Genomic DNA, 27,947 nt, shown 5'->3' with positions numbered 1-27,947 from the left:
GATACAGTGTGGCCAGTTTCCAAGCCCACTCCCCCACATGAGGTTGTGACAGGTCTATCTTTAATTTGCCCAATAGTTGTTCTTGTACATGTTACATTTTACCAAGTGCCTTTCTGGGGCATCTGGTTCAATAACTTTGATACTGAAAAGTTTTTACTCTGTTAACATGATGAGTCACACTGGTTATTGTTTAAATCCCCCTTGTCTCAGAATTGATCACATTTGGCTATGAAGTGTTGTAGTTGTTACATTGTTGGCTTTGACTTGCTGAAACAGAGTACCTTCTGCACACACAGGGAGCTCTGGCCTGTGTTTTTCTTTCCTTGCTATGCTTCTTGTTTTGGAATTTAAGTAATGCTGGCTTCTCCCTGTCTGCTCATCGCTTTTCTGTTAGTCTATGAGGAGCTGGCATTGTTCTTCCGTAAATGTTTGTTGGAATCCTCTAATAAAGCCACCTGGGCCTTGACATTTCTGTGGAGAAAGGATTTTCTAGAGAAATTCACATTTTCATTAGGTGTAAGGCTTTACAAAGCATCCTTCTATGTCTTCTAAGTTTGATCTTTATTGTTTATGCCTAAATTATCGATCTTCCTGGCATAAGGATATCTCTAATATTTTTATACTTTTATGTAAAAATTTGTAATGTCTGTAAACTAATTTCTAGTGCTCGGTAACACAGTGTCTAAGTGGCTATCTGTGTCTGAGTAGCTAGAAGAAAGGAGTGTGAATATTCCCAGGACACAGACCATGGGCATTTGATGTGGCCAGTATGGTAGTTACTCTGATGTGATCAATAAACATTGAATGTGTCTATTAAATCCCATGCTTTATATCAGCTGCTGTAGTATTCGACTGTAGCCCCAGATGTTCAGACAGCTGAGGCAGGAGGATCATGTGAGTATCACAGTGGGAAAGCAGCAAGACCCTCCCTCAAAACAAGCAGCAAACAAACGGCAGCCCCAGAAGCATGTCCCATTACTCTGTTATTTACAACGTTAACGTAATGGGAAAACCCTATGAAGCTCTACAGTAGGAAGGGTCTCTACCTCCCTGAAGGTCCACCTGGTCTTATCACACTTTGTTATTAGTCGTTGTTAATGATTAATCAGCTTTAAGGTGTTTAAATAAGAAAACAATTCTGCTTTACTTCCTCCTTACCTTTTGTTTCTTCACATGGTCACATTCTTCTTCTACTTGAAGAATTCCCATTAATAGCTTTGGAGGAAGAATCTGTTGCTTCTAACCCTTACCCTTTTTATAATTACACAAATGTGTGTTCCCTTGTTAGTTTTGGAAGCTGCCTCACTGGGTATATACTTTTGAGTTGACCTTTTTTTTTTTTTTTTTTTTTTTTTTAATACTTAAAAATGCTGTCCTATTGTCTCTGGTATTCCATTGTTTTTGAATAAAAAACAGACCCTTGGCACCCCTTCTTGGTTTCCTTGTGTATGGTTTTGAGCTTTCCTGTGATGGCGTGACTTGGTCATCACCGGACCAAACAATGTGGTGGCCGCGATGATGTGTCTTGTGTAGCCCAACATCCATTTTCCTTCCTTCTCCACTGCCTCTATTAATTCTCTGACAGCGTGTGGCCCTGTAGCCCAGGCTAGCCTCAAGCTCAGTGCGATCCTGCCTCTGACTCCATTGTGTAGGATTACATGGGCATATCTTCAGACATTTTTTTGTGTCTTAATCATTGGCATGTTGAATGTCTGCATCTGTGGCTTTGGTTTGCCTGGCATTTCAACTTTTTGTCTGAACGTTTAAGATGTCAGGCTTCCTTCTAGCATCTTAAGGTACATGGTAAAGTGATACCTGATTTTAATCCTCCTGTCTGCTCTGTCATCTGTGCCATGTTTTAGGTCTGTTTGAATTGTATTTTTCTCTTCACAGTCGCCTGTTTCTTTGCATGCCTGGTGATTTTCTAAGTGAAATATGTTTCCTTGGGGCCTTCACCCTTTTGTTTTTCTGCAAATGTGTTTGGGTTTCCATGTGGTACTTGAAACAGTTGGGTTCCTCTATGGCTTATTGCAAATCACAGGAAGCCTTTAGTTCAGCACCTTCCCTGCCTTTGACATAGTCCTCTTGCTGTTTCCTGCCGGGTCCTATGGGTGCTGGCAAGACTGCTTTCAGCTGAAGACTGCAGGGGTCCAGTCCCCGATCACCTCCTGTGAACACATACACTTTCCTGATAACCTAGTTCCATCTTCTGAACTCAAGTGTCCCAGTAGCCTGGGCCAGTCTCCTGTTCCTGAACCATGAGCTGGCATCTCTCTCTACACACTGAGCTGAGGTCATTACAGGACTCTCTTTAATGTTTCCTGTCTCTGAGAGATTACTGTTTTTCATTTCCTGACATTCAGTACCTTAAGAATCACTTTATACATTTGTGTTGTGGGCGGTGTGTGTGTGTGTGTGTGTGTGTGTGTGTGTGTGTGTGTGTGAGAGAGAGAGAGAGAGAGAGAGAGAGAGAGAGAGAGATTCTGAAACTCCATCTGGGGTAGAAATAGACACATTTATTAGACCATTTGGCACCGTCCTCTTGTTCACAGAATGTTCCTTCAGTCTGTCCCTGTCACTGTTCTCTGGGTGCTTCTGTGTAGCTGTTTCTGTTGATCTGTCTTCAGGTTCAGTGGTCTTTGTTAATGATACCCAGAGAACGTTCTACTTCATATTTCATTTTTATGTATGAGAATTTCATCTTTCAGTTTTAGTTTTTTCCTTATGTCCCTGCCGTATTTTAAATCCATGGGTTCTGGGGCAGATGGACTATATATTCTTTACCATTTTGCTAACCCCACCTTTTTTGTGTCTTTTCTGTTGACCCTTTGGCTGTAGGTCACCTTTTCTTGTTGCTGTGTATTAGGTCTTGAAACATTTCAGGTGTTTAAGGGTTGGAGTTTGTAATATTTCCTTAAAGAGTGTACAGCTGTGTTTTTATAGATAATTACGGATTTTTAAGGAAGGTGGGTGGGTACATTTTAGAAAGTACTGTAGGTGACACAAATTCTGCCATCCTAATAACACATGTGGCCACCATGTTTTCACTGTGTGTCTTGAGTGTTGGGTTGGTCACATTTCTTTACAGTAGTCAGTATGACGTTCACTACTTCGTTATGGATGAAAGCTGAAGCTTGTACCCGCTGCACTGTAAATATGTACACCAGTGAGTACTCAATCAGTACACTGGTGTTGTGATATATACACCAATATGATGATACATACGCCACCATTGTAATACTATAACATGGCCATGTGTATATAAGAATGGGAAAATGCACACCAATATTGTAACATACACACTAACATGGTAACGTATATGCCAGTCTTTTAGCACTCACACGAGTGCATCTATGTTGTTCACCCTCCATTGAGAGCTCTTGAGATGTTTATTATTTCCTGGCTCTTTTCCCATGAATTTCTTCTGACCTAGTCCTGTGAACATGTGGTCCACGCAACTCCCACTAGGAATCAGTGAGTCCATCTGCCAACTCCAAGCTGTTCCTCTCCGGAGTTCTAGCATTAGCAATGATCTGACCATCAAATCCTTACTGGTTTAGCTTCCCGAGATCTGATCTCTGTGTTTTTCTTCTTAAATGACAGTATCTGGACAGGATGCCCTTCTGTGCTCTGTGTTCAGGAATCAGCCCTGACGCAGAAAGCCACACCCCTCTGGGATGCTCACTTTAAGGGTTTGTTTGTCTCATGCCATTGTCACCCTGTCATACCTGATGGGCCAGTCCTACAGTGATTGTTTTCATTTGACCCTTTTCAAGTCCTTTCTGATATGTGGTATGTGTTTGAGAGGGTTATCTTGGATTCTGTGTCTCTGCTGAGAGTAGAAATGGGAGCGCATGTGCCGAATTTACATGCCTGCCCATCAGGAGTATTTATTCTTGTTCTCTTTGCTCTTTAAGATGACAGTTCAGGAGTGCCTGGGCTGTTTTGCTCACAGATGTGTTAGGAACACCACAAGCAGGGTCCAAGGTCACTTAGTATTTAGTGTTCAGAAGAATTCAGGAGCACCCAAGAAATACTCATCAACAACTGTCAGCATCCTATTGTGATCAGTAATTTCTTCTGAAGCATTTCACCCTTTTGCATATGGCCTGAGTTCACCCTCATGCACTAGTCACCTCAGAGAGACTCAGCAGAAACTCCATTTCTTTCTTTTCTGCTCTTATTGAGCCAGTCTGTGCGCTGCTTGCGGAGAGAGGCGGAGCTAAGTAGCCACACTGTCTCTTCATGCATCTTTGTGTCTTAAGGAGTCCACGTGATTTTTTATTGATTTGTGGCCTTCACGAATTACCATCAAATTCATTGATAGAAACATTTTCAAATTACCATCCATGTAGCTGCAGAGGTGGTGGCTCAGTGGTCAAGTATATTTGTCCTGCAAAGGACCCTGGTTGGTTCCCACTATCTAGATGATAGCTCTCAACTATCTCTAACTGCCGTCACAGGGGATCTGACTCCCTCTTCTGACCTCCACAGGCACCAGGCATGTACGTCATACACATACACTTACATAGAGGCAAAACACACTCATACACAGAATAAATAAATCTGAAATTAAACACAAGGTTTGTCACCGTTCACTCGCATTCTGAGGAATGCAGATGAATTCAAAGCATTCTTTCCTTTTGTACAAACCACCCTAAATTAATCTTAAATTAAGTCTGACAGGAGTGGGAGGGAGGATCCCAAGCTCATGAATGATCTCCTTAACAAAGGCAGCCGGGCCTCATCAGGGTGTGGCTGGAAGAACAATGTGCCATTGTCTTGGATCCTCTTTGCAATGTCCACTGGACTGACTGAGGCTCTGAACCTGAAACTGGAAAGTAGTTACATACAGTGATGGGAGAGCTGCTGGGCTGTGAGCTACTTGTGAGAGGGACCAGCAGGTAGGTTACTGCTAAAGCCAACAGCATCTGTGGGGGCCTCATGCAGAAGGCAGATCTGTGGGGGCAACAGTGGGTTACAAAGTAAGGGGGTTCCTAAAGCAATCCAGCAGAAGACTGTTCAGCCCAGACAGTGAGCTCTTGTGGGAGGAGACCAATCTGCTCACCAGGTGTGACTCACAGACAGGAGACCCCGAGTTTCTCTGGGCGATGGGGAATGTCTTGGGTGATAAGCAGTATGTCCAGTAGACTGGAAAGAGGGGCTAGGATGAGTATTTGTAAAAATACAAGTTCTCTTCCAGTCTTCTGCAGTGAAATCCCAGTGAGTAGGGCTCAAAGGCAAACTTCTGGAACACCCCCCCCCCCCCAAGGAAGTGTTCAGCAAAGATTTATTATGAACTGCTCAGTAAGGTTTTAAGTCAGCTGGGTCAATACAGCATCAGCAACGTCAAAGCATTTCTATGGATGCCTCTAGAGTTCAAATCTTCCGGCTGCCAAGTGACTACAAAGCTGAGATATATTACTGTAGCAATGTTTGTTGGCTAACTACGTCATTTGAAATGTCCTTGTCATGAACAGGCTTAATAACTAGTGTGGGAGGAGGGAGAAGACTGAAGGGAAGGGAAGAAGCCTGTCACTGTTGATCATCACAGATGTCCTTAGCCATCCTTTCCTTCCAAGGACACCCCTTGGGGTTGGCTGTGTTGATGTCATGTGCTGTATCTCTATGAAGTGTGCACAAGTAGGTTTCCTAATACAACAGAACCCATGGCTTCCTGAATCCCAGCACTGTAAGGGTGTATGAGTCTGGAAATTTACCTTTTGTTTACAGTTCTTAACACTGCATGTCTATTCTTTTCTATAACATTTTATGTTCTTTTAAAAGTTACATATTTTCTGTGTAGGGCAATAAAAATTGTAAGGCTTATTTTAAATCAAGTATGTGCCGATACAAGTGTGTGTGTGTGTGTGTGTGTGTGTGTGTGTGTGTGTGTGTGTGTGTGTGTGTGTGTGCAGATACAGGTAGAAGAAGACGTCTATCTAGTCTGTTGCTAGATTTATAGGCCTGTGGCCTGCCATGACCTGTACAAGAGCAGCACACTAACCCACCTCTGGAGCACATGTGGTAATACAACTTAAAAAAAATGAAAGAGCTAATTTCTCAAAGGGTTATTCAAACACATGTAACTAATATTCAAACTTTCCCAGTGGTTATGAATTTTGAATCAGTGAATTCGTATCAGTACATTTACTGAACACGAGGAATATGACTTTTTCCCCAGAATCATGGGATGGTAAAATGAGAGACATATGTTTTTGCTGTTGTTCTGTAATAAAAACAAATGAAATGATCAGTCATTTATGTTTTATCAAGATGAACTGTGGAATTTAAGCTGCGGTTGAACATACCGTCCTTTAGTCTCGGCGTCCTGACTTTAATTATAGGCATATGCTGCTACTGTTCAGGTTCCAGAGAGTCGCTCAGTAGAACTCAGGGTCTGTGTGTTCCGCTGTTGTGTAGGTTGCTTGTTGGCTGAGGGCTGAGAGGGAAGGGCTCTGAGATCCATCCTTGTTCCCATAGGCACACCTTAGATCCCCAGAGAAGAGTAGATTTTAATGACTCCAGGGATCCAGTACTCTCTTATGGTCTCCATAGGCACCTGCACAGTCACACACACACACACACACACACACTTGTATCAGCACACTAAATAAATGTAGTAAATAATAAACCAAGAAACAAACCCTACCCTGCTTTCCAGAAACCAAAACAACAAAGATGCTGTGTGAGTAAGCAAGGGTCCTGGTAGGATTGCCTATTACTATATAGATAGTCTGACTAGCAAAACATAGGTTTGCTTTATTTATTTATTTATTTATTTATTTACTTACTTACTTACTTACTTACTTTAAAGAGAGTGTTAGGGACTGGAGAGATGGCTCAGTGGTTAGAGCACTGACTGCTCTTCTAGAGGTCCTGAGTTCAAATCCCAGCAACCACATGGTGGCTCAAAACCATCTGTAGTGAGATCTGATGCCCTCTCCTGGTGTGTCTAAAGATAGCTACAGCTACAGTGTACTCATATATAATAAATATTTTTTTTAAAAAAAATAAAGAGTGTTAGAAAGAAAAATGGAACCAGAAATGGCAAACCCTATGATATTTCTGGATCATTCACCAAAGTCAAACTATTAAATGGCAGCCATTTTTTAATATGATTGAAAGCAGATGCACTGAGATGTGAAGTCTAACTGCTTCAGTCATTAATCTTTTAAAAGCCATCATCTGAAGCTCAGTGGATTGGCCATGCAGAGTCTATTCAGACATCATTGATTCTCATGAGGAGTGAGTGGACAGGGAGCCATGGAGGAGGAGTCCTGGGCTGGGGGAGCCATGGAGGAGGAGGAGTCCTGGGCTGGAGGAGCCATGGAGGAGGAGGAGTCCTGGGCTGGAGGAGCCATGGAGGAGGAGGAGGAGTCCTGGGCTGGAGGAGCCATGGAGGAGGAGGAGTCCTGGGCTGGGGGAGCCAGGGAGGAGGAGTCCTGGGCTGGGGGAGCCATGGAGGAGGAGGAGTCCTGGGCTGGGGGAGCCAGGGAGGAGGAGTCCTGGGCTGGAGGAGCCAGGGAGGAGGAGTCCTGGGCTGGAGGAGCCAGGGAGGAGGAGTCCTGGGCTGGGGGAGCCAGGGAGGAGGAGTCCTGGGCTGGACTACTTTTCTCTAAAGGCTTCCTTCAGTGGAGGTGGCAGGAGAGAAATAACCCCACCCTCTGTGGCATGACCTATGGATTGGGGATTTATGGTTTCCTGTCCGCTGTCAGGAATTAGATGCTGAACCCCCAAAGCTGACTATCCTGGCATGTGGAGGAGCCTGGGGATTCTGGTGACAGCAGTGTGTTCGGCGTCAGCTAGCATGAAATCATTTATGGCACTGTGTCTGAGTGAACTAGAGGTACCTTGAGTTGCAAAATCCACATTGGACACAGGCGCCGAGTGTGCTGGTCTGCGGCTTTCTTCACCTAGCCCCAGGGGGAATTATGGGAAACCTTATGTGAAGCTCACACTCTCTTGGTTTGCTGTAGGAATGTGTGAGGTTCCTCAGTGCTCAGTGATATTCTGGAGAAGGTGGAAGGAGGATGGATTCCAAATGCCCTCGGTTGTACTGTCATTGTTAACAACAGAGTTCACGTCATCAGTGTTTGCAGCTGATAACACTAATCAGTTCCTTTAGGTCAGATATACAGACATTGTTTTCTCCAGGCCTACTACCTTCACCCAGCGTTAGATTACTCTCAGAACATCAGAGCCAAAGCTTGCTTTCCTCTAGTAAAAATCTTTTTAATTTAAAATCAATTGTAAGTAATTATTTAAAAACTGTATTTAAAACTGTACTTAACTTCAGTGACCCCAAGTTAGTTACTTTTCTGTCGCAGTGATCAGGCACCCTAGTGAAAACAGATTGGGCGGGGAAGGGTCTGTTTTGGCTCCCAACTCCAGAGCAGTTCCAACTCCTGGTGAAAGACACAGGGGAATTGTCAGGGAAACATCAGTTCATCTGAACAGAGAAAGTAGAAAGAGAGAACAGGAAGCTGGGAGAGAGGCTTCTCCAGCAGGGCCTCATCTTCCGAAACTCCATCAAACCGCACCGCCGTCTGGGAGCAGGTGACCAAACACATGAGCCTGGCTGGGACCTGTTCACTTAACTACCATGCTTTTTACATATGCATTTTATATGTGCTTTTTGTACATGCTTTTTATACATGCTTTTTAGTGTGTATTTTCTCCTTAATTAATACTTTGATGAAGGAAATAACTGTTCACTTTATGATAAAAATATTACTTTATCTTCTCAGGTGCTTTTTTTCCCAGAAACATGTTAAGGTAGGGGATTATCTCCAAGGTGCACACGTGGAACTGTTATTTCTTTTGTAAAATGAAGGGTGATTGCAAATTACAAGCAGCTCAAGAGACAGGCAGTCCGGGAAACAGCAGACCTTGCTATCAGCAGACCACTGTGTGGTTCCGGTTCTCAAAACATGGCTCTGAGACCTTCAACTTGCTTCTAAGCCTCCAAGGGCTTCTTTTTTCATATCTGTAAAAAGGGTGCTGGCTTATGTGAGAACTTCCACAGTTTCCCTCTCTTTCTCTAGTTCTAGGATCACTGTTTCCTCAGAAATCCTGTTTGTGGAATGTTCCAGCTTCAGGCTGTGAATGTGTCAGGGATCAGCCATGCTTAAACTAGCCAAAGAAAATCAATGGAATGCAGACGGTTGTTACCACAGGGGACAGTTCAGAAGTAAAGGCATCATAGAGTGTCCTTGTGTGGAAAGGGATGCTGTGGAATAGGGTTGGCTAGGAAGGGTTGATCTGTTATCATCCTAAAGCCCTGCCCACTGGTGCTGGGGCTAAACATGCTCTGCTAGTTTGAAACTGAGCCGCATGAGTTTCCAGGAGGAGAAGACCATCCCACTCTGGGAGAGTCTGTGGAGATGAACCAGAGAGCTTAGTTAACGCCTCTGTACTGGAAAGTCCATGAGAAAGGGAGGCAAAGTCATGGTCCTGGTGATCTTGCTTGTGATGGTGTCCTGTCAACATGGGGCTTCTGGAGCGGGGACAGCAGACACACAGAAAAGGGAGAGCAAGGGTACACCTTTTTCACAACACCTTGAGTGTGGTTGTAAAGGTAAACTGTGCCTGTGTTGAAAGTGGTGGCGTGTTTCATTCACTACATCGCAGCACCACAGAAAGGGACAGGGAGCTTGAAAATTGAGGTGAACCCTTGATTGTTGGCAGACTGACTTCAAGAGACTTCAGTACTATCTGCACCAGGCCTCACAAACCCACATCATAAAAATGTACACCACGGTGTGCGTCAGACCCATACCAAAAATATGTAACTTACATTTGACGTAAAATGGAAGGCTGGGCTACCAGTCAGCAGTGCATACTGACAGTCTAGAGAATGGTTCTCATTTCCTCATGCTGTGTGACCCCAACCAGAAAATTACCTCATTGGTACTTCATAACTGTCACTTTGCTAATGTTATGAATCGTCATATAAATATCTGATATGCAGGTTCTGATATGCAACCCCTATGAAGGGTCATTCAGCTCCTAAAGGGCACATGACCCAAAGGTTAATAACCAATTGTCTAGAGGGACCAAGTTTGGTTCCCAGCACCCATGTGGGGCTACTCCCGACGAATACCATCTCCACAAGATCAACACAATCTTTTGGCTTTTACCCACATCTACACACATGTGCCAGATGTCACCCCCAGCTCTACACATATATACCTAAAAATTATAAGTCATAAACCTTTGCCATAAAAAGCTACCTTTTAAAAAGTAAGCTAGATTACAAAGCACAGTGCAATTCAGAAGCAAGAAACACCATAGATGACCAAGACTTAGATATCCCTGAAAGTGTCTAAGTGAAGGGGGTTGTTGCTATTTTGAGGCGTGATCTCATGTGATCCAGACCAAGCGCTGAACTGGTAGTTGAGCTGTGTAGACATCCTAAGAGCGCTCACACAAAGGTAAGGCCAGCAGCTCAGTACCCTTGCCATCTGGGAACACTGCTGGAACCTTCTCTGTGTAGAAGGCTATTATTTGGATGGAAAAATAGTAATAAGTAGAAGGCTATTATTATTTGGGACTCCCTTTAGCAGGGAGTCAGTCTCATCCTGCCCTATCCCAAATGGCTTATTCAAGTATTCTTTCCAATTACAGCAGTTGGAAAAAAAAAATGTCTACAGTAACAAAAATAAAGTAGATTTTAAAAATAAGTGGGTTTCCCCTCCCTCTCACATTTCTGAAAGCCCACAGATGAACAGCATGTGGTGTTGCATGTCAGTGCCAGTCGCTGAAGTGTCTAAGCTTTGTCCCGTACGGCTGAGGTGACTGCTGAAACTCTGGCCTTCTTGTCCACATTCCCAAGAAGAAGGAGGAAGAAGAGAAAGGGGACAGCCCCATGGCAGAAAAATAGCACATTCAATGAAACCCAGGAGAGGACTATTATGATTTGGGTCAGAGGGTCAGGTGTTGTCTGTGGAAATTGGGGAACAGACCCAGGACACTGTGAAACTCTGACAAATGCTGCTTAGGTGATTGTGGTTTTAGTGACATGTCAGAGAGCTGCTATTTCATCACATGCTGTAGCCTGCCTTCCAGTGTAGCTCCATGCATGCTAATAAATTAGGACATTATGATAATTGCCACCGTGTGGACTCACTATGTCTCCTAACCTTTACCCTAACTTCACTTAACACTACAGCAACCCCATGGAGACTGTCCAGTTAGATCCCCGGTTCCCAGATTGGAAAGGAGGGATGCAGTGATTCAGTTCAGTCTGGGTTGCAGAGCTCCGGGGGCTACAGGGCCTGTGTTCAAAGCTGGGCTAGCTGGCTTCTGAGCCCTCCTCTAAGTCACTATTTGGTACTCATTCTTTGACACAAGAGCATGTATTATGACGTGCAGTTATCTCAAGGGGCTTCTAGAAATAAGGCTTGCTCTCAGAGACATTTGGCCAAGAATTCAGAGGTCCGAGTAGACCCCCCCCCTTGGTTGCTACCCATTTGCTCTGTCAGTATTTCTGAGTCTACGATTTACTGATTTACTGGCACTGTGCAGGTCACACGGGCACGCTTCCCAGGACAGTGTTCCATGAGGTAAAGAATGGAGAGAGTTGGCCCTCCCTGGGGAGGCAGGGTGGTTTTCCAGCAAAGCTAAGGAACTGTAGCATGCCTGGACAGACATGGTCAGAGAGGACTGACGGAAGGTGGGTGCTGAAACCAAAGAGAGAGCTCACTGGCCTTAAGTCTAGACAGGAATTCTTGTTCATCAGAACTGCAGCAGGAATTTCTACATCACACCTGCCTCCAAGAAACACCCTCATCGTGTGAGGGCACATGTAAGACTGGGCCCGAGAGCTCCGAGGGCCTGGTGTAAACATCAGTGACATGCGTGGGAGTGAATTGTCACATGGAAAAACATGCTATAACATGAGAGAACATGAAGCCTAATGTTTCTCTAGCTAAAGTTGCTATACGACACAGTTACATTTTGGATTTCATGTAAGATTATTTTTTCCTGGCATTGTTTTGGTCTAGAAGAAAAATGCAAGCATCTGATGAAACCCAAGCAGGATTCTGTCCTAATATGGTGAGGGATGAAGCTCACACTGAGGCCCATCCAACCGCTGAATGGGCCGAGGAACCAGCATTACACAACGTGTCAAGGGGACATTGTGAGCTGTTCGCACCCAGGATGAAGACGAACTATTTGAAGCCCTTCCTACAAATGCAGAAAGCTCTTCCAAGGCTGTTTGTCCCGAAAGCAATGTCTGACTTCTTTGCCAAAAACAATAGTTGCTTGTTGCGGTGGCTGGATTCAGTGCATGACTGCCTTTGTCAGCTGCTCAAGGCCAGTGTCCCACACCTGTTGTCTCTGCCGAAAGCAGTGTCCCTTGAAGGTCTCCTTGAGCTTCTATTGATGTGTCTTTTCAAGGGTCGGGAACTCTACTATAACCAAGCTGCTGGTATTTAGCCCTAAGCTTATCTTCTCTTGGAGCTTTTTGTTTCTAAAGTATGTGATTTCAATCTTTTTCAGTTCTTGGGGGACATTTGCACATCCGCTTAGATTCCAAAATGAAATTTTCTACTGCCTGTAGCCATTGACATAGCTTGTAAAATGGTTATTCTACTTTTTTGAGTAAGGAAAATATAAACTGCTATGTATAGCTGAAGACATGACTTGGTGGTTAAGTGGCTGCTCTTGAAGAGGAACCAGATTCAATCCCCAGCACCCACATGGTAACCCACACTGTGTAACCCCAGTTCTAGGGGGTCCCATGACCTCTTCTGGCCCTTGCTGGTACTGTGGCTGTAGGCAAAACTACCCCCACACATAAAATAAATAATAATTAAAATCTTAAAGAATTTTTATATACAGTAATGTAGTTGGGATGGGAAAAGAGCTTCCATTTCATTTTGTATAATTCTCATGGGGTCTGGTGCCTAGGTATTAAACCCAGGACCCATGCATGCTGCACTTGGAACACAATGGATTATGGGTAAAGGTAATAGTTTCAGCGTTACAAGAAACCTGTGCTGACTTACAAATGCTCTATGAATTTGTTAGAGGCATTCAGAATTAGGCTTGTTAGAAAAGGGAAACACGACCATTATAGCCTTAGTGAGGAGCACTGTTCCTCTGTCAGCCTGCTGACCACATGGGAGTCTCCAAGCCGTAGGAAAAAGCTTTGCAGTTTCATGAGGTCCCATTTGTCTATTCTTGATCTTAGAGCATAAGTCAGCAGTGTTCTCTTAAGGGAATTTCCTCCAGTGCTGATGGGTTCAAGGCTCTTTCACACTTTCTCTTCTACTAGTTTCAGTGTACCTGGTTTTATGGGGAGGTCTTTGATCCACTTGCACTTGAGCTTTTTACAAGGAGATAAGTATGGATGATGGATCAATTTGCATTCTTCTGCATGCGGACTGTCAGTTGGACCAGCACCATTTGTTGAAAATGCTGTCTTTTTCCATTGGTTGGTTTTAGCTTCTTTGTCAAAGATCACGTGACCACAGGTGTGTGGCTTCACTTTTGAATCTTCAGTTCTTTTACCTGCCTGTCTCTGTACCAGCACCATACAGTTTTTATGGCTGTTGCTCTGTAGTACAGCTTGAAGTCAGGAATGGTGATTCCCCCAGAAGTTCTTTTATTGTTGAGAATAGTTTTCACTCTTCTGTGTTTGTTATTCCATATGAATTTGAAAATTGCCCTTTCTAACTCTATCAAGAATTGGGTTGCAATTTTGATGGGGATTGTAGTGAATCTGTAGATTTCTTTTGGCACGATAGCCATTCTTACTATATTAATCCTGCCAGTCTATGAGCAAAGGAGATCTTTCAGTCTTTCTTTAGAAAATTTCTTTCTTTAGAGACTTGAAGTTCTTGTCGTACAGATCTTTCACTTGCTTGGTTAGATATTTTTTTTGTGACTATTGTGCAGGCTGTCATTTCTTCAATTTCTTGTCTGCCTGTTTACCTTTTGAGAAGAGAAAGGCTACTAATTTGTTTCAGTTAATTTTATATCCAGCCACTTGGATGAAGTTGTTTATCAGCTCTAGGATTTCTCTGGTAGACTTTTTGGGGTCACTTAAGTACACTCTCGTATTATCTGCTAATGGTGATATTTTGACTTCTTCTTTTTCAATTTGTATCATCTTTTTCAATTTGTATCATCATCTCCTTTTACATCTAATTACTCTGCTAGTAGTCCCAGTATTATACTGAATAGGTAGGGCGAGAGTGGGCAGCCTTGTCTAGTCTCTAATTTTAGGGGGATTGTTCAGGTTTCTCTCCATTTAGTTTGATGTTGGCTATTGGTTTGCTGTATGTTGCTTTTATTATGTTTAGGTATGGGTCTTGAATTCCTGATCTTTCTAAGACTTTTAACACGAAGGAGTGTTGAATTTTATCAAATGCTTTCTTAGCATCTAATACAATCATATGGGTTTTTTTTCTTTGAGTTTGTTTATGTAGTGGATTATGTTGATGGATTTTCATATATTGAACCATCCTGCATTCCTGGGATGAAGCCTACTTGATCTTAATGGATGATTGTTTTGATGTGTTCTTGGATTCGTTCAGTCTGCAAGAATTTTATTGAGTATTTTTGCATCAATATTCATGAGAGAAGTTGGTCTGAAGTTCTCTTTCTTTGTTGGTTCTTTATGTGGTTTATGTATAAGAACAATACTGGCTTCATAGAAGAAATTAGATAGTGTTCCTTCTATTTCTGTTTTGTGGAATAGTTTGGAGAGTATTGGTATTAGGTCTTCTATGACGGTCTGATAGAATTCTGTACTAAACCCATCTGGTACTGGTCTTTTATTTATTTATTTATTTATTTGTTTGTTTTTGGTGGGGAGACTTTTGATGACTGCTTCTATTTTTAACTTTGGTACCTGGTGTCTGTCTAGAAAATTGTCCACTTTATCCATATTTTCCAGTATTGTTAAGTATAGGCTTTTGTAGTAGGATCTGTTGATTTTTTAGTTTTTTTTCAGTTTCTGTTGTTATGTCTCCCCTTTCATTTTAGATTATTCTCTTGATTTTTGAGTACTTTCTCTGAGACATCTGGTTTGTCTGGCTAAGGGGTTTATCGATCTTGTTGATTTTCTTAAAGAACCAACTCCTGGTTTTATTGATTCTTTGTATAGTTCTTTTTGTTTTTACTTGGTTGATTTCAACCCCGAGTTTTATTATTTCCTGCTGTCTACTCCTCTTGAGTGCATTTATTCCATTTTGTTCTAGAGCTTTCAGCTGTGCTGTCTAGTTGCTAGTATATGATTTCTCCAGCTTCTTTTTGGAGGCACTCAGAACTATGAATTTTCTTCTTAGTACTGCTTTCATTGTGTCCATAAGTTTGAGTATGTTATGCCTTCATTTTCATTAAATTCTAAAAAGTCTTTTACTTCTTTTTTATTTTTAATTTCTTTCTTGACCAAGTTATCATTGTGTAGGAAATTGTTCAGCCTTCATGTGTATGTGGGCTTTCTGTCATTTTTGTTGTTATTGAAGACTAGCCTTAGTCTGATAGGATACATGGATTATTTCAATCTTCTTATATCTATTGAGGCCTGTTTTGTGACCAATTATATTGTCATTTTGTAGACGGTACCATAAGGTGCTGAAAAGAAGGTATATTATTTTGTTTTAGGATGAAATTTTTTATAGATATTTGTTAAATATATTTGGTTCATAACTTCCGTTAGTTTTACAGAAGTGTGTCTGTGTCTAGTTTCTGTTTCCATGATCTGTCTATTGATGAGAGTGGGGTGTCGAAGTCTTCCACTATTATTGTGTGACATGCAATGTGTGTGTTGAGCTTTTGTAAGGTTTTTTTAATGAATCTAGGTGCCCTTGCATTTGGAGCATAGATTATTCAGAATTGAGATTTCATCTTGGTGGAATTTTCCTTTGAGGAGTTTGAAGTGTCCTTTCGTATTCCTTTTTTATAACTTTTGGTTGAAAGTCGATTTTATTCAATATTAGGATGGCTACTCCAGTTCTTTTTCTTGGAACCATTTGCTTGGAAAATTATCTGTCAGCCATTTACTCTGAAGTAGTGTCTGTCTATGTCACTGAGGTGTGTTTCCTGTATGCAGCAAAATGTTGGGTCCTCCTTATGTATCCAGTCTGTTAGTCTGTGTCTTTTCATAGGGAATTGAGTCCATTGATGTTGAGCGATTGTTGTTTCTTTTGAGGGGTGATAGTACTGTTTCCCAGAGAGGCATTTCTGTTGTTCACAAGGCTTCGGTCTCTGCAAACCTCACAGCCCTTCATACTTCTTATCTGCCATGAAGGTGTGAACAGCTAAGTCTTCTTGGACACAGAAGGCACTTTACTGAAACAAGCTTTAGCTGGACATCTTTCTCACAGATGTAACTTCCCATCTTATGTGTGAATTTTTTTTAATTTTAATTTTAAGATCTTGTCAATGTTCATATCACTATCCAGACACATTATGAAATATGGCAGGGCATGGAGTCCCCACTGAATAGTGCTCATTCGGTCATATGTGTGCATGTGTGGCACGTTTATGTGTTGTGTGGGCATGTGTGCACTTGGGAGGCAGGTATGTGTATGTATGCGTGCACACATGTGTGACTGTACTCAGGCACCTAGTTTCATTCAAATGTTTCTGTTTCCTCAGAAAATCCATTCCTCGCTGCCGAAGAATCAACAGGATGCTCTCCAATGAATCCCTGCATCCTCCAGCCTTTAGTCGATCCAACTCTCAAGCCTCTGTTGACAGCAGCACCTCTGTGGAGGAATTCTGGCGGGAAATCGAAAGTATCAAAGAGAGCAGTGTGGGGGTGCAGGAGGAGCAGCCACCCACACCCACTGCTGAGGTCAAGCCCGTGGATGGTAAGGGATGGACCTGCCCTGTGGGTTTCCCTCAGTTTACCAGTCCTATAAAGGTGGAGGTACCTGCCAGAGCTGAGGGGAGGGCGGGCCCTAAAAACATCCAGGCAAGAGTCCTTGGATATCCCTTGTTGGCAGTATTCCCTGGTTGGATTCTTTTATCTTCAAACAGGGATGCTGATGCCCCTGACATTTACATCTGTATACTTGACTTTTGGGGAAGAGAAAGAAAGAGGGAGGGGGAGGAGAGTTGCCCTAATGATTTTAGAGGGAGCACTTACTTTGGAATGTTCATTGGTATTAATATATTAGAATGCCTGGTATCTCACAAAATAAAAATCATGTTAAACATTGTGGGCCTTGCGAGACAAAACCAAAAGCAAACAGACAGAAACAAACAGAAAGGGACATAATGGTTCCTATCCCTTATGGTCAGGGTGGTGGGCTTGAAGCTCAGCTCAGCTCTTGCCTTCACTTATGAGGATGCACAAGATGTCCAGGAATGTTTTCATTAATCAGAAGTTCACCTTGAGGCAAAAGCCTTGTCATCCTTCATTCTCCTTTTAGCCTTTTCCAACACAAGACCCGGTCATTTCTATGTGTTCCACTGGACTCCCACACCGTGGAAACTAGCCCTTGCTCCTACTTCAGGATGTGGTCCTCAGCTTCGAAGTATTTGCTTAGTGCTCCCGCCCCCATCCTTTTGTTTTGCTCTTTTCAGACACACTTGAAGGATAGTCCCTCCTACCCCATACCCCTGCCTTTCTTGCTAGCAACTCAGTACCTTCCAATTCTAATCCAAGGCCATAGGCTTGGCTGGTGTTCTCTCCTTAGAAGTAACTTTCTCACACATCCTCACGATACATGAACTCATGTGTACAAACCCAGGGGACTTGGGAAATTCCTTCTGCTAGCCTAAGCTGCTGCAAAATGCAGACTTATTAACTAGAGTCAATATGAATTTGCAGGTATTACTTTGAAAAATACTTGTAAGGATTTTAAGTGCACAATTATTAAGTGGCTTTGACAAAGGCACAGGCATGGCCTTCTTTAACCCTGCATGGAGCAAAAAATGTCATTTCACCAGGTGTTGTGATACATGTCTAAAATCCCAGCACTCAGGAGGCTGAGGCAGAAGGACCACTAGTTTGAGGCCAACCTGGGCTGAATAGTTTTCAGCCTTGTTTTTCAGAGACAGACAGACAGATAGGCCCTTTTGCACACATGCAAGCACGCACCCATACACAAACACAGAGCTGGGGGTGGGGTGGGGAGGGAAGGAGAGAGAAAGGGAGAGAGGGAAAAAAGAAGAGAGGACAGGGAGGGGGAGGGACAATTTCATTTAAGCTGGAAGATTTCCTTTTACATTCTCGTCTGTTTCATGCCTCCCAGTGACACTTGTCTAGAGTCAGAGGTAGCCACAGTTCCCATGTCTCTGTGTCATAGGGTCATGTCACTGTGCGCAGTGATTATGAGGTTCAGATTGTCTGTCAGACATCTGTTGCTTTTCCCTCTGTGGCATTTGTCATCTGTTTTTAGGGATGCATTAGCAAGGTAGCACCATCCAGTGTTTTTTAGCAACATAAATGTATTCTCCAGGTCTGAAGGTAGAAATTGAAAGCCAGCAGGGCCGTGATCTCTTGAGCTGTCAAAATCCTGCTGCTGCTGCTTTTCCTGGCAGCTTTTGGTGTGTCTTGGCCACATATCATATCACTCCCTGCTTGCAGACTGCTCCAGGTGTTGCTGTCTGTGTCTCTCTTTTTCAGAGGTGCCAGTTGTAATGAACAAAGGCCACGCTCTATTCCAGTACAGCCTCACTGTAAATTGGTTTGGTTAGGTGTCTGTTTTGGGATGGCGCTGAGGGACTTGCCCTTGATGTTCTGGGACTCTGCCCCTGAGCTTCACCTCAGCTTGTAACTCAGCCTGTATATGTCTGTGTTTGAGAAGCTGTCCTTTCTTCACTTCTAATGTTTGTCTTTATTGAAGTATAACAAGTAAATTGAAATTAAATATCTTTATGGTGTACATTTTAATAAATGCATTACATTTATTAAATATTAATATGGTGTACATTAATAAATGCATGCTGTATATGGGATGGATCCCCAGGTGGGCAGTCTCTGGATGGCCTTTCCTTCAGTCTCTGCTTTAAACTTTGTCTCTGTATTTTCTCCTGTGAATATTTTTGTTCCCCCTTCTAAGAAGGACTGAAGCATCTGCATTTTGGTCTTCCTTCTTGAGCTTCATATGGTCTGTGAATTGTATCTTGGGTAATCCGAGCTTTTGGGCTAATATCAGTGAATGTATACCATGTGTGGTTTTTTTGTAATAAGGTTACCTCACTCAGGATGGTATTTTCTAGTTCTACCCATTTGCCTAGGAATTTCATGAAGTCATTGTTTTTAATAGCTGAGTAGTACTCCATTGTGTATATGTACCACAACTTCTGTATCCATTCCTCTGTTGAGGAACATCTGGGTTCTTTCCAGCTTCTGGCTATTATCAGTAAGGCTGCTGTGAACATGGTGGAGCATGTGTCCTTGTTAGATGTTGGAGCTTCTTTTGTGTCTATGCCAAGGAGTGGAATAGCTGGGTCCTTAGGTTTAATTTTCTAAGGAACTGCCAGACTGATTTCCAGAGTGGATGTACCAGCTTGCAATCCTACCAACAATGGAGGAGTGTTTGTCTTTTTCCACACCCTCAAAAGCATCTGCTGTCACCTGAGTTTTTGATCTTAGCCATTCTGACTGGTATGAGGTGGAATCTCAGGGTTGTTTTGATTTGCATTTCCCTGATGACTAGGGATGTTGAACATTTCTTTAGGTGCTTCTCAGCCAGTCGACATTCCTCAGTTGAGAATTCTGTTTGGCTCTGTGCCCCATTTTTCAACAGAGTTATTTGGTTCTCTGGAGTCTAACTTGTTGAGTTCTTTGTATATATTGGATACTAACCCTACTAGATGTAGGATTGGCAAAAATCTTTCCCCAGTCTGTAGGTTGCAGTTTTGTCCTAATAACAGTGCCTTTAGCCTTATAGAACCTTGGCATTTTTATGAGGTTCCATTTGTCAATTCTTGATCTTAGAGCATAAGTCATTGGTGTTTTGTTCAGGAAATTTTCTTCAGTGCCTATGTGTTCAAGGCTCTTCCTCCACTTTCTCTTCCATTAGTTTTAATTATTAATTCTGTAACTTGCTAGAATAGTATCTGTAATTATATTCTTGCTTTGAAACATAATCAACTAATCATTTCAAAAAGGGGTGTGACTTCACCAGGAAGCTTCCCTTTTCTCGGGGACATGATGGAGCAGAAGCAGCAAAGGAGCTGAATGACATGAGATAGAGACTCACACTTAAGGGAAGGGAAACGACAGAATCGAGGTGATGACATTGGGGCATGACCTGGTCTCCTGGGTTCAGGAGACAAGCTGAGGGGAGGAGCTGAGGTCTGACAGACGGCCGGCTGCACAGAGCCAAAGGACAATGTCTTGTCCAAGTGCAGATAGAGCTTCTGAGATCAGCACCGTGGCCCGGTGTTTCTGCAGAACAGGTGAGGGGAATGTCATTTCAGTACATCTTACAGAACACATCGAGGCTAGAGGGAAGAGATGTTTTTAATGTACATTCACAAGGACTAGTTTAGTGATGCTGTAGACAATGGTTTGGAGGGAGCTGGAGAGAAGAAAGATCTGTTGGGCGTCTGCTGTGGAAGTCTTGAGGGGAGACAATGGTGGCTTTGGCAAGGGCCATGGTAGAAGAGAAGATGCTCAGTGTCTTAGTCAGGGTCTCTATTCCTGCACAAACATCATGACCAAGAAGAAGCAAGTTGGGGAGGAAAGGGTTTATTCAGCTTACACTTCCACATTGCTGTTCATTACCAGAGGAAATCAGGACAGGAACTCAAGCAGGCCAGGAAGCAGGAGCTGATGCAGAGGCCATGGAGGGGTGTTACTTACTGGCTTGCTTCCCCTGGCTTGCTCAGCCTTCTTTCTTATAGAACCCAGGTCTACCAGCCCAGGGATGGCACCACCCACAATGGGCTGGGCCAGGGATGGCTCCACCCACAATGGGCTGGGCCAGGGATGGCTCCACCCACAATGGGCTGGGCCAGGGATGGCTCCACCCACAAGGGGCTGGGCCTTCCCCCTTGATTACTAGTTGAAAAATGCCTTGCAGCTGGATCTCATGGAACCATTTTCACAACTGAGGCTCCTTTCTCTGTGATAACTCCAGCTTGTGCCAAGTTGACACAAAACCAGCAGTACACCCAGGAAGAAGCATTGGTGCATTCCTGCAATACAGTACTCAAAAGGCTGAGACAGGAGGATGGCTAGTTCCAGGCTGGCCTGGATACAGAGTGTGAGCTAACACCAATAAAACCACACGGAGCTATAAAGAGAGCAGGTTGGAACAAGCCATAATAAAGAAAGATATCAATAATTCCTGAAAGTGTGCTGGAGTTGATCTCTACTGTTGCCTCATTAGTTGGCAGTGGGCTTTGCATATTGAACTAGGATTAAGGCGGGGACTAAGGCCTAATTCGGGTATGATGTTGAGTGAAACATGATTGATAGAGTTGACACTGAGTATGCTGTTGGGGATGTGGAGCCCAAATCAGTGGGGTGTTCTGAACTGATTCGTGTGACAGCTGGGAGAAGGGATGTGAATTCTTCATAATTCAGTCAATATGAATTACATCCTCTTTTGCTGTAGATACTTCTCACCTAGGAAGACATTCTAGCTATGTTCTGCTCCGGGGAAGGGTCTGAGCTTTTACACCATCAGTACCCCTGATTTATGTAAACTCCATTGCTCCCCAGCTGCCATCCTTTCACTATTCCTCACTCAAGTGTGGAGAAACACAATTCAGCTTTTAAAACATTAGTATTCACTTGTATGTCTACCTTCATCCTGACACACCAAAGTCTTGTCCAAGGCTTACGCTTTGCCCTTCCAAGTCTCCAGGTACAAACTCACAGTAGCCCCAAGTGTCATTGCTTCACACCAAAGCTGACATCATCAGCTCACCTTTTATTTCTGTTGAAGGGACATTTAAAGGGCAAGCAAATAAAAGCACAAGGTGTATCTAAGATGTTTGTCACTTTAGGGAGTGGAATGTGGAGGCGTATTCACCACATCTGTTTATATAGGATGACACATCAGCGCAAGCAGCGCTCACGACCTGTAGGCTGGGACTTTGAGACATGTTTGCACATCAGTTGGGTCTGCTCTTCAAGCAGCCCCCATTCCTGGCTAGCCTGCTTAGCATAGTTCCCAGTGATGTGTGTGCAACAGCCTCTCCATATGGGGGTATCATCCTGAATCCCTTTAGCTTTCGGCCATTTTGTTTACTCTAGCAATTAATGTTCACAGGTGAACCTTCGGGCTTGAATTTCTTTCTGAAAACTTGCCAGATTGCCGCATGTTCAGAATTTCAGGAAGGTGACCATCTCTTGAGTCTTTCATTCCAGGTTCTTTGCCAAATTCACCAATAGTTTTTCAGAAGCATCCTGTGGCTCCACATTGTTTTTATTGCTATTCCTATTGTGGGGTAGTCTTCTAAATCTGTTCTCTCTCAGGATGGTGGCTCTACACTGTGGCCTTGCCCTAATGGAGCTCCAGGGGAGGCGGGAGTGGATAGCTTTGGTGTACCTTTCATGGGGTATTTCTTCATTGTGGACAGGGGGGAGGTAGTGTGATAGCCAAGTGTCCACAGCAAACAACAAAAATCTGTTGTGCTCTGGGCTAACTTACGTCCATTGCATTGGCCAGGGGCTGCAAGGGCAGCAGTGCTACAGACTGGGGGATTAGCAGAAGCAGCGTTTTACCTACAGTCCCAGAAAGAGAAGGTCCATCGTCTTCCAGGATCAAGGGAGGAGGGGAGGCCATCCAGGACCCTATGCTCGAACAGTAGATAAGAACCTAGACAGGGAGGGGGATTATGGTGTGGGGGACAAATCCTTAACTGAAGTTCAGGATTCAAAGTAGTAAGTTTAAAGCAAGTTTGCACTGGGCGGCATGAGAGTGTGACAGAGGTGGCTCAGCAGGAGTGCTGTTCAGTCCCTGAGGCTGCCGCTGGGCACCCCGCACAGCATGGGCAGCAGCAGAGAAATGTCGGCAGTGAGAGACATAGAAAGCTGGAATTCTGTCAAGGTGACTGAACCCCACTTCTGATAGCAGAAAGTTAAGCCCGTATTCATTATGGTACTGGAACAGTGTCAGGGAGGGGGTGCTTATATGTGCTACTTAGTTACTGAAGGGAAACTGGGGACTGGAGACAACATTTTCCAATGTCCGTCAGCTACTAAAGGGTGGATATGAAGCCACATTGGAGTGACTGGAAAAATCTATGTCCTACTAACTCATGCCTTCTCTAGTATGACTTTAATCAACATGTCCAAATTTTATTGTTCTTTGAAATTGGTAGTCTCCACCTGGCTTGTCTTCAGTCCCGTAACAAGGAAGACTACCTTTCGTAGTTGACATATTACCTTAGTCTCCTAGGCAGCCTTTTATGATTTTGCTTATGTAAAAAGCAGAGTGCAGTCTTTTTGTTCTTTCTTTCATAATTCACGCAGAAGAAAGATAGACAATCTTAGCTGGCTGTGGTGGGGAGTGGCACAATCCCAGCCTTGGGAAGTCATGAGTTCAAGACCTTGTCTCAAAGCTACAACAGAAAGATAACTTTATATTGTTTATTGATACTTCTGACTGACTGATACATCGAGTTATAGTGGCGTGTTTCATCTCTCCTCTACAAAAGCCCTAACCCGCCTCTCCCATGCTGTTTGTTTCCCAGAAGGAGAACTTGAAGCAGAGTGGTTACAGGATGTGGGACTGTCAACTCTGATCTCCGGCAATGAAGAAGAAGACGGTAAAGCACTTCTGTCTACGCTGACTCGAACCCAAGCAGCGGCAGTGAAAAAGAGATACAACACATATACCCAGACTCTGAGGAAAAAGAATAAGCAGCCCATCAGGGATGTCAGAGACGTCTTCGGAGTCAGCGAGTCTCCTGTATGTAACAACTGTTTTGTTCTCAGAAGGCACTTGCCGAGGAATCAGGGTGGGAGGGTGTGGCCGGGATGGGAAAACACCTCCGATAAGGCTGGTCCATGCTAACTCTGGGGGTCTAGAGCCTACAGGTCTACAGCATCCTACACTCTGGAGCCTGAGTGATCAGTTGTCTTTACAGCTGTTTTCCCTGCAGATCAGGTTCATTCCCTTCTATGTTGAAGTTAGAGAGTAACTTCTTTGAAAGTGGAGTAAACCTTTAGGGTTGGGAGGCTCAACAGATTCTGTGCTAGGCCCAGAGGATCTAGGGACACATCGAAGGCTTGTAAGCAAAGCCAAGTAGGTTGTTTTAAATGATGGTACAGAAATGAATAAAGAACCTTTAGGTTTAGAAATTCCAATATGATAAAAACTGAAAGACATTAGAACCAATCAGATGAATGATTAAGAAACAAACAGAGGGAAATGCCCTGGTTCTTGCAAGAAATGGTTCATTGGTGTTCTACCTTGACCATTGTTCTGTGGCTGCAGTGCCCCTGCTGGTGCCATTAGTCACCCCATTCTCCCATTTCTACATTAACTTGACTTTCTAGTGTACTCTTTCTTGACTAATACTCCTTCCAGTGTACTCTTCCTTGACTAATACTCCTTCCAGTGTACTATTCCTTGACTACTACTCCTTCCAGTGTACTCTTCCTTGACTAATACTCCTTCCAGTGTATTCTTCCTTGACTAATACTCCTTTCAGTGTATTCTTCCTTGACTAATACTCCTTCCAGTGTACTCTTTCTTGACTAATACTCCTTCCAGTGTACTCTTCCTTGACTAACAGTCCTTCCAGTGTACTTTTCCTTGACTAATAGTCCTTCCAATGTACTCTTCCTTGACTAACAGTCCTTCCAGTGTACTCTTTCTTAGCTAATAGTTCTTTCAGTGTACTCTTCCTTGACTAATAGTTCTTCTACCATACTTTTTCTTCTCTCATTGCACCATTTCAAAATTGCATGACAGTGTGTCTTGGTACAACAGATATTTATCGTGGATGCATTCTGTATGCATAATCACAACAGATAATTATTGAATGCATTCTGTGTGCATGATTTCTTACCAGATGCAAAGCAGAGAGGATTAATGAGACTTTCGGTTGATAAGTATATGGAATAAAAGAATTTTGGTACTGTGCCACAGCACAGTGATTTAAATTCTGCTGAAGGACAATTCAGTTAATGCATCTGATTTAGGTTCTTGTGTGTTACATTGTGGTATCAGCATTACATAACTTAAGACACTAAGGATGGTAGCAAGTGTCTTAGTCAGGGTTACTCTTTCTGGGAAGAGTCACCACGACCAAGGCAACTCTAATAAAGGAAAGCATTTAAGTGGATCTGGCTTACAGGTTTAGAGGTTTAGTCTGTTATCATGGTGGGGAGCATGGTGGCATGCGTAGCCCAGGAGAAGCAGCTGAGGGCCTCATCCTGATCTGCAGGCTGAGGGTTGGTAGGGAGGAGAGAGATATGCTGGGCCTGGAGTGGGCTTTGAAGTCTCAAAGACCATCCTCAGCTACACACTTTCTCAGACAAGACCACACCCCCTCCAACAAGGCAACACTTCATCATCCCTTTGATCTTTCTCTAATAGTGCCACTCCCTGGTTACTAAGCCATCAAATATATGGGCCAATGGTGGCCACCAGGAGTAGCAGTGGTGAGTGAAGTCTCCAATTAGAGTCATTTCGGGTTGTATCTTTTTTCCTAGATATATTTATCACAAAGAATAGTTGCCAGAGAGCTTACATATATGTGTCTAGTTAACACACACAGCTGTGATAATATTACTCTGGAATAGCACTTTCTTTCAGAACTTTCTAGAATGATAATGATGGTCTATTTCTATTCTGTCTAATGTGACAGCCTCCATCACATTTGCAAAAGGTGGTTTAACTGAATCTGAAATTTTGTTTAATCTTAATTGAGCTAGATAAAACCAGTCACACGTGACTTGTAGCTTATGTGTTGGGCAGCAGAGTTCTAGAATATTCTGTCATCTATTATAAAGATAGACCTTGCTGTGTATTGTGAGTTCTGTATCATTTGAACTTTCAGCTTAGTTGGAGACTGTGTCTTTCAGGATAGAAGGATTATTTTCCTCTCAAGCAGGAAAGGAAAGATGGCTTCTGTGCCGTGAAGCCAGGACTTCAGCTGTGGCTTTCCTGGCAAAGATTTTTGCTAATGAAACAATTTGCCCTGATATAATCAGTTCCCTGGGTTGTTTTTCTGTTGTTTCTGGGATCATTTTACAATAGTCTTTAAATTTTTTCCTACCTGCTTTCTGTACCAAATCTATTTCCAGCTGCTTCAGACAAAGGTTGGGATCTGCTCCAGCAAATTGTGAAGCAGGATGGGTCTGTGGGCTCATCCTGAATCCTGTACATAAAAGGCCACTATGGCCTCCTGTTTGACTGCTTGTTCTCCACCTGGTGGCACTCTGTTGGGAGTCTGGGGACCTTTAGGAGGAGGGGCTGATTGGTGGAAGTAAGTCAAAGGGCCAGGCCTTGGAATATTGTTCCCACCCCTTCCTGGTTCGCCAAGAGGCAAACAGACTCTCTTTATGTTCCTACCAAGAGCTGAGCTATTCCACAATTTCTTTCCTTCTATGATGGGCTAAAACCATGATACAAAATCACTGTTTCTTCTTTAAATTGCTGCAGTTAGGATGTGCTCAAAGACATGGAAGTAGTTAATACCTTAGACTGAATTAGCAACAATACAAGACAGATCTATAGTTTTTTGTGGCCAACTCCTTCTTTGAATCTGACCCACTCTGAAGGGACATTTCAAGGGAACACTTGTACCTTGGGTCTTTCAGTGCAAACATGAAGTTTTTCTCAGGTGCAACCTATTAACTGTTGCTTTCAGGCAGGGCAGTGGGCCTAGTTCATCACTCACAGAGAGCATGGCCTCAGAACCCTCCCCTTCTTCTGCCATAGTCTTCAGGTATAGGAGAAAGAGGTAGCTGTAGGCAAGAGAGGAGCCAAGAAGCCCAGTGTTAAAGATGCTGCTTTAGAACTCCAGGCTGTTTCTTATCAGACAGGTAAACATCACAGAAGCCTGGCCCATGAAAGAACACCTTCCCGGTATATATGGTCTGATGCTTTCCCTAAAAGATTTTGGCATCTTCTGTGAATTAAGAAAAACTTGGAACCTTGTGAGGAATGAACTGGGACTCTTTCAACTTCCTGTTTTAATTTAACAACATGAATGCAATTTTCCTCCATTACTCCATATCTCTCCTGGTTTGTTTGCCCTCTTCTTCCGCCTCCCTCCTCCCTCCCTCTGAGGTTCCAATTCTGCTTCCTCTATTCCCATTCCTTCTTTTCTCTTTCTCACTTTCGTTCTTTCTCCCTCTTTTCTTCTTTCTCTCTTTCTTTAGTGTCATTTACTAATATTTTTATTTCCTCAGTACATTCCTTTTTAATTATATATGCCTTCTACTTGAGTGCATGCATGTGTGCATATGTGTGTATGTGTGTCTGTGTGCATGTGTGTTTGTGTCTGTGTGTGCCTGTGTGCATGCATGTGTATATATGTGTTGATGTGTATATAAAAAAGAAAAGATGATGTCCCGAGTTTCTGCACCAATGTTAGGAAAAAGATGAAGAGTGTACCTCAGAGGGGGCACCGATACTATTAAAAGATGAAGAGAGTGTGGGGGGTGTATATGGCCCATGGAGGTGCAGAGAGGCATGGGGACAAGAGGGATTCTTCTGGGGGACCCAAGCTGGGAATTCCTTCCCCCTGAGGGACCAGCCACATGGCAGTATATGCTACAGAATAGAGTTTATTTGGGGCATGGGTGAGGAGTTAAGAGGGTAGTAGACACACACACACACACACACACACACACACACACACACACAGAGAGAGAGAGAGAGAGAGAGAGAGAGAGAGAGAGAGAGAGAGAGAGGAATAGAATAGAGGCCAGTCATGAGCACATGGAGAGAGAGGGGAGAAGGGGATGGGGAGAGAAGGGGTGAGGGTGGGGGGGAGAGCAAGAGGCCAAGAGAGCAAGAAAGGGAGAGGAGGGGGCAAACAGCCCCTTTTATAGTGTC

The 27,947-nt window shown here is 43.4% G+C and overlaps 1 protein-coding gene across 1 annotated transcript in view; it reads left to right on the top strand.

Annotated features, from left to right (window-relative positions):
• Positions 1 to 27,947, top strand: part of ARHGAP28 (Rho GTPase activating protein 28) — a 156,800-nt gene that overhangs the window by 78,302 nt on the left and 50,551 nt on the right. Inside the window, exons 2-3 of the mRNA XM_080936341.1 lie at positions 16,618 to 16,832; positions 23,626 to 23,843. Of these exons, the coding sequence (XP_080792467.1) occupies positions 16,618 to 16,832; positions 23,626 to 23,843 (433 nt within the window). The remainder of the gene's footprint in view (positions 1 to 16,617; positions 16,833 to 23,625; positions 23,844 to 27,947) is intronic.

This window comes from Micromys minutus (assembly GCF_963924665.1).
Source record: "Micromys minutus genome assembly, chromosome: 23".
In the NCBI taxonomy this organism is placed as follows: domain Eukaryota; kingdom Metazoa; phylum Chordata; class Mammalia; order Rodentia; family Muridae; genus Micromys; species Micromys minutus.
The sequence above is the reverse complement of the archived record's forward strand: the minus strand, read 5'-3'. Positions and strand labels throughout refer to the sequence as shown.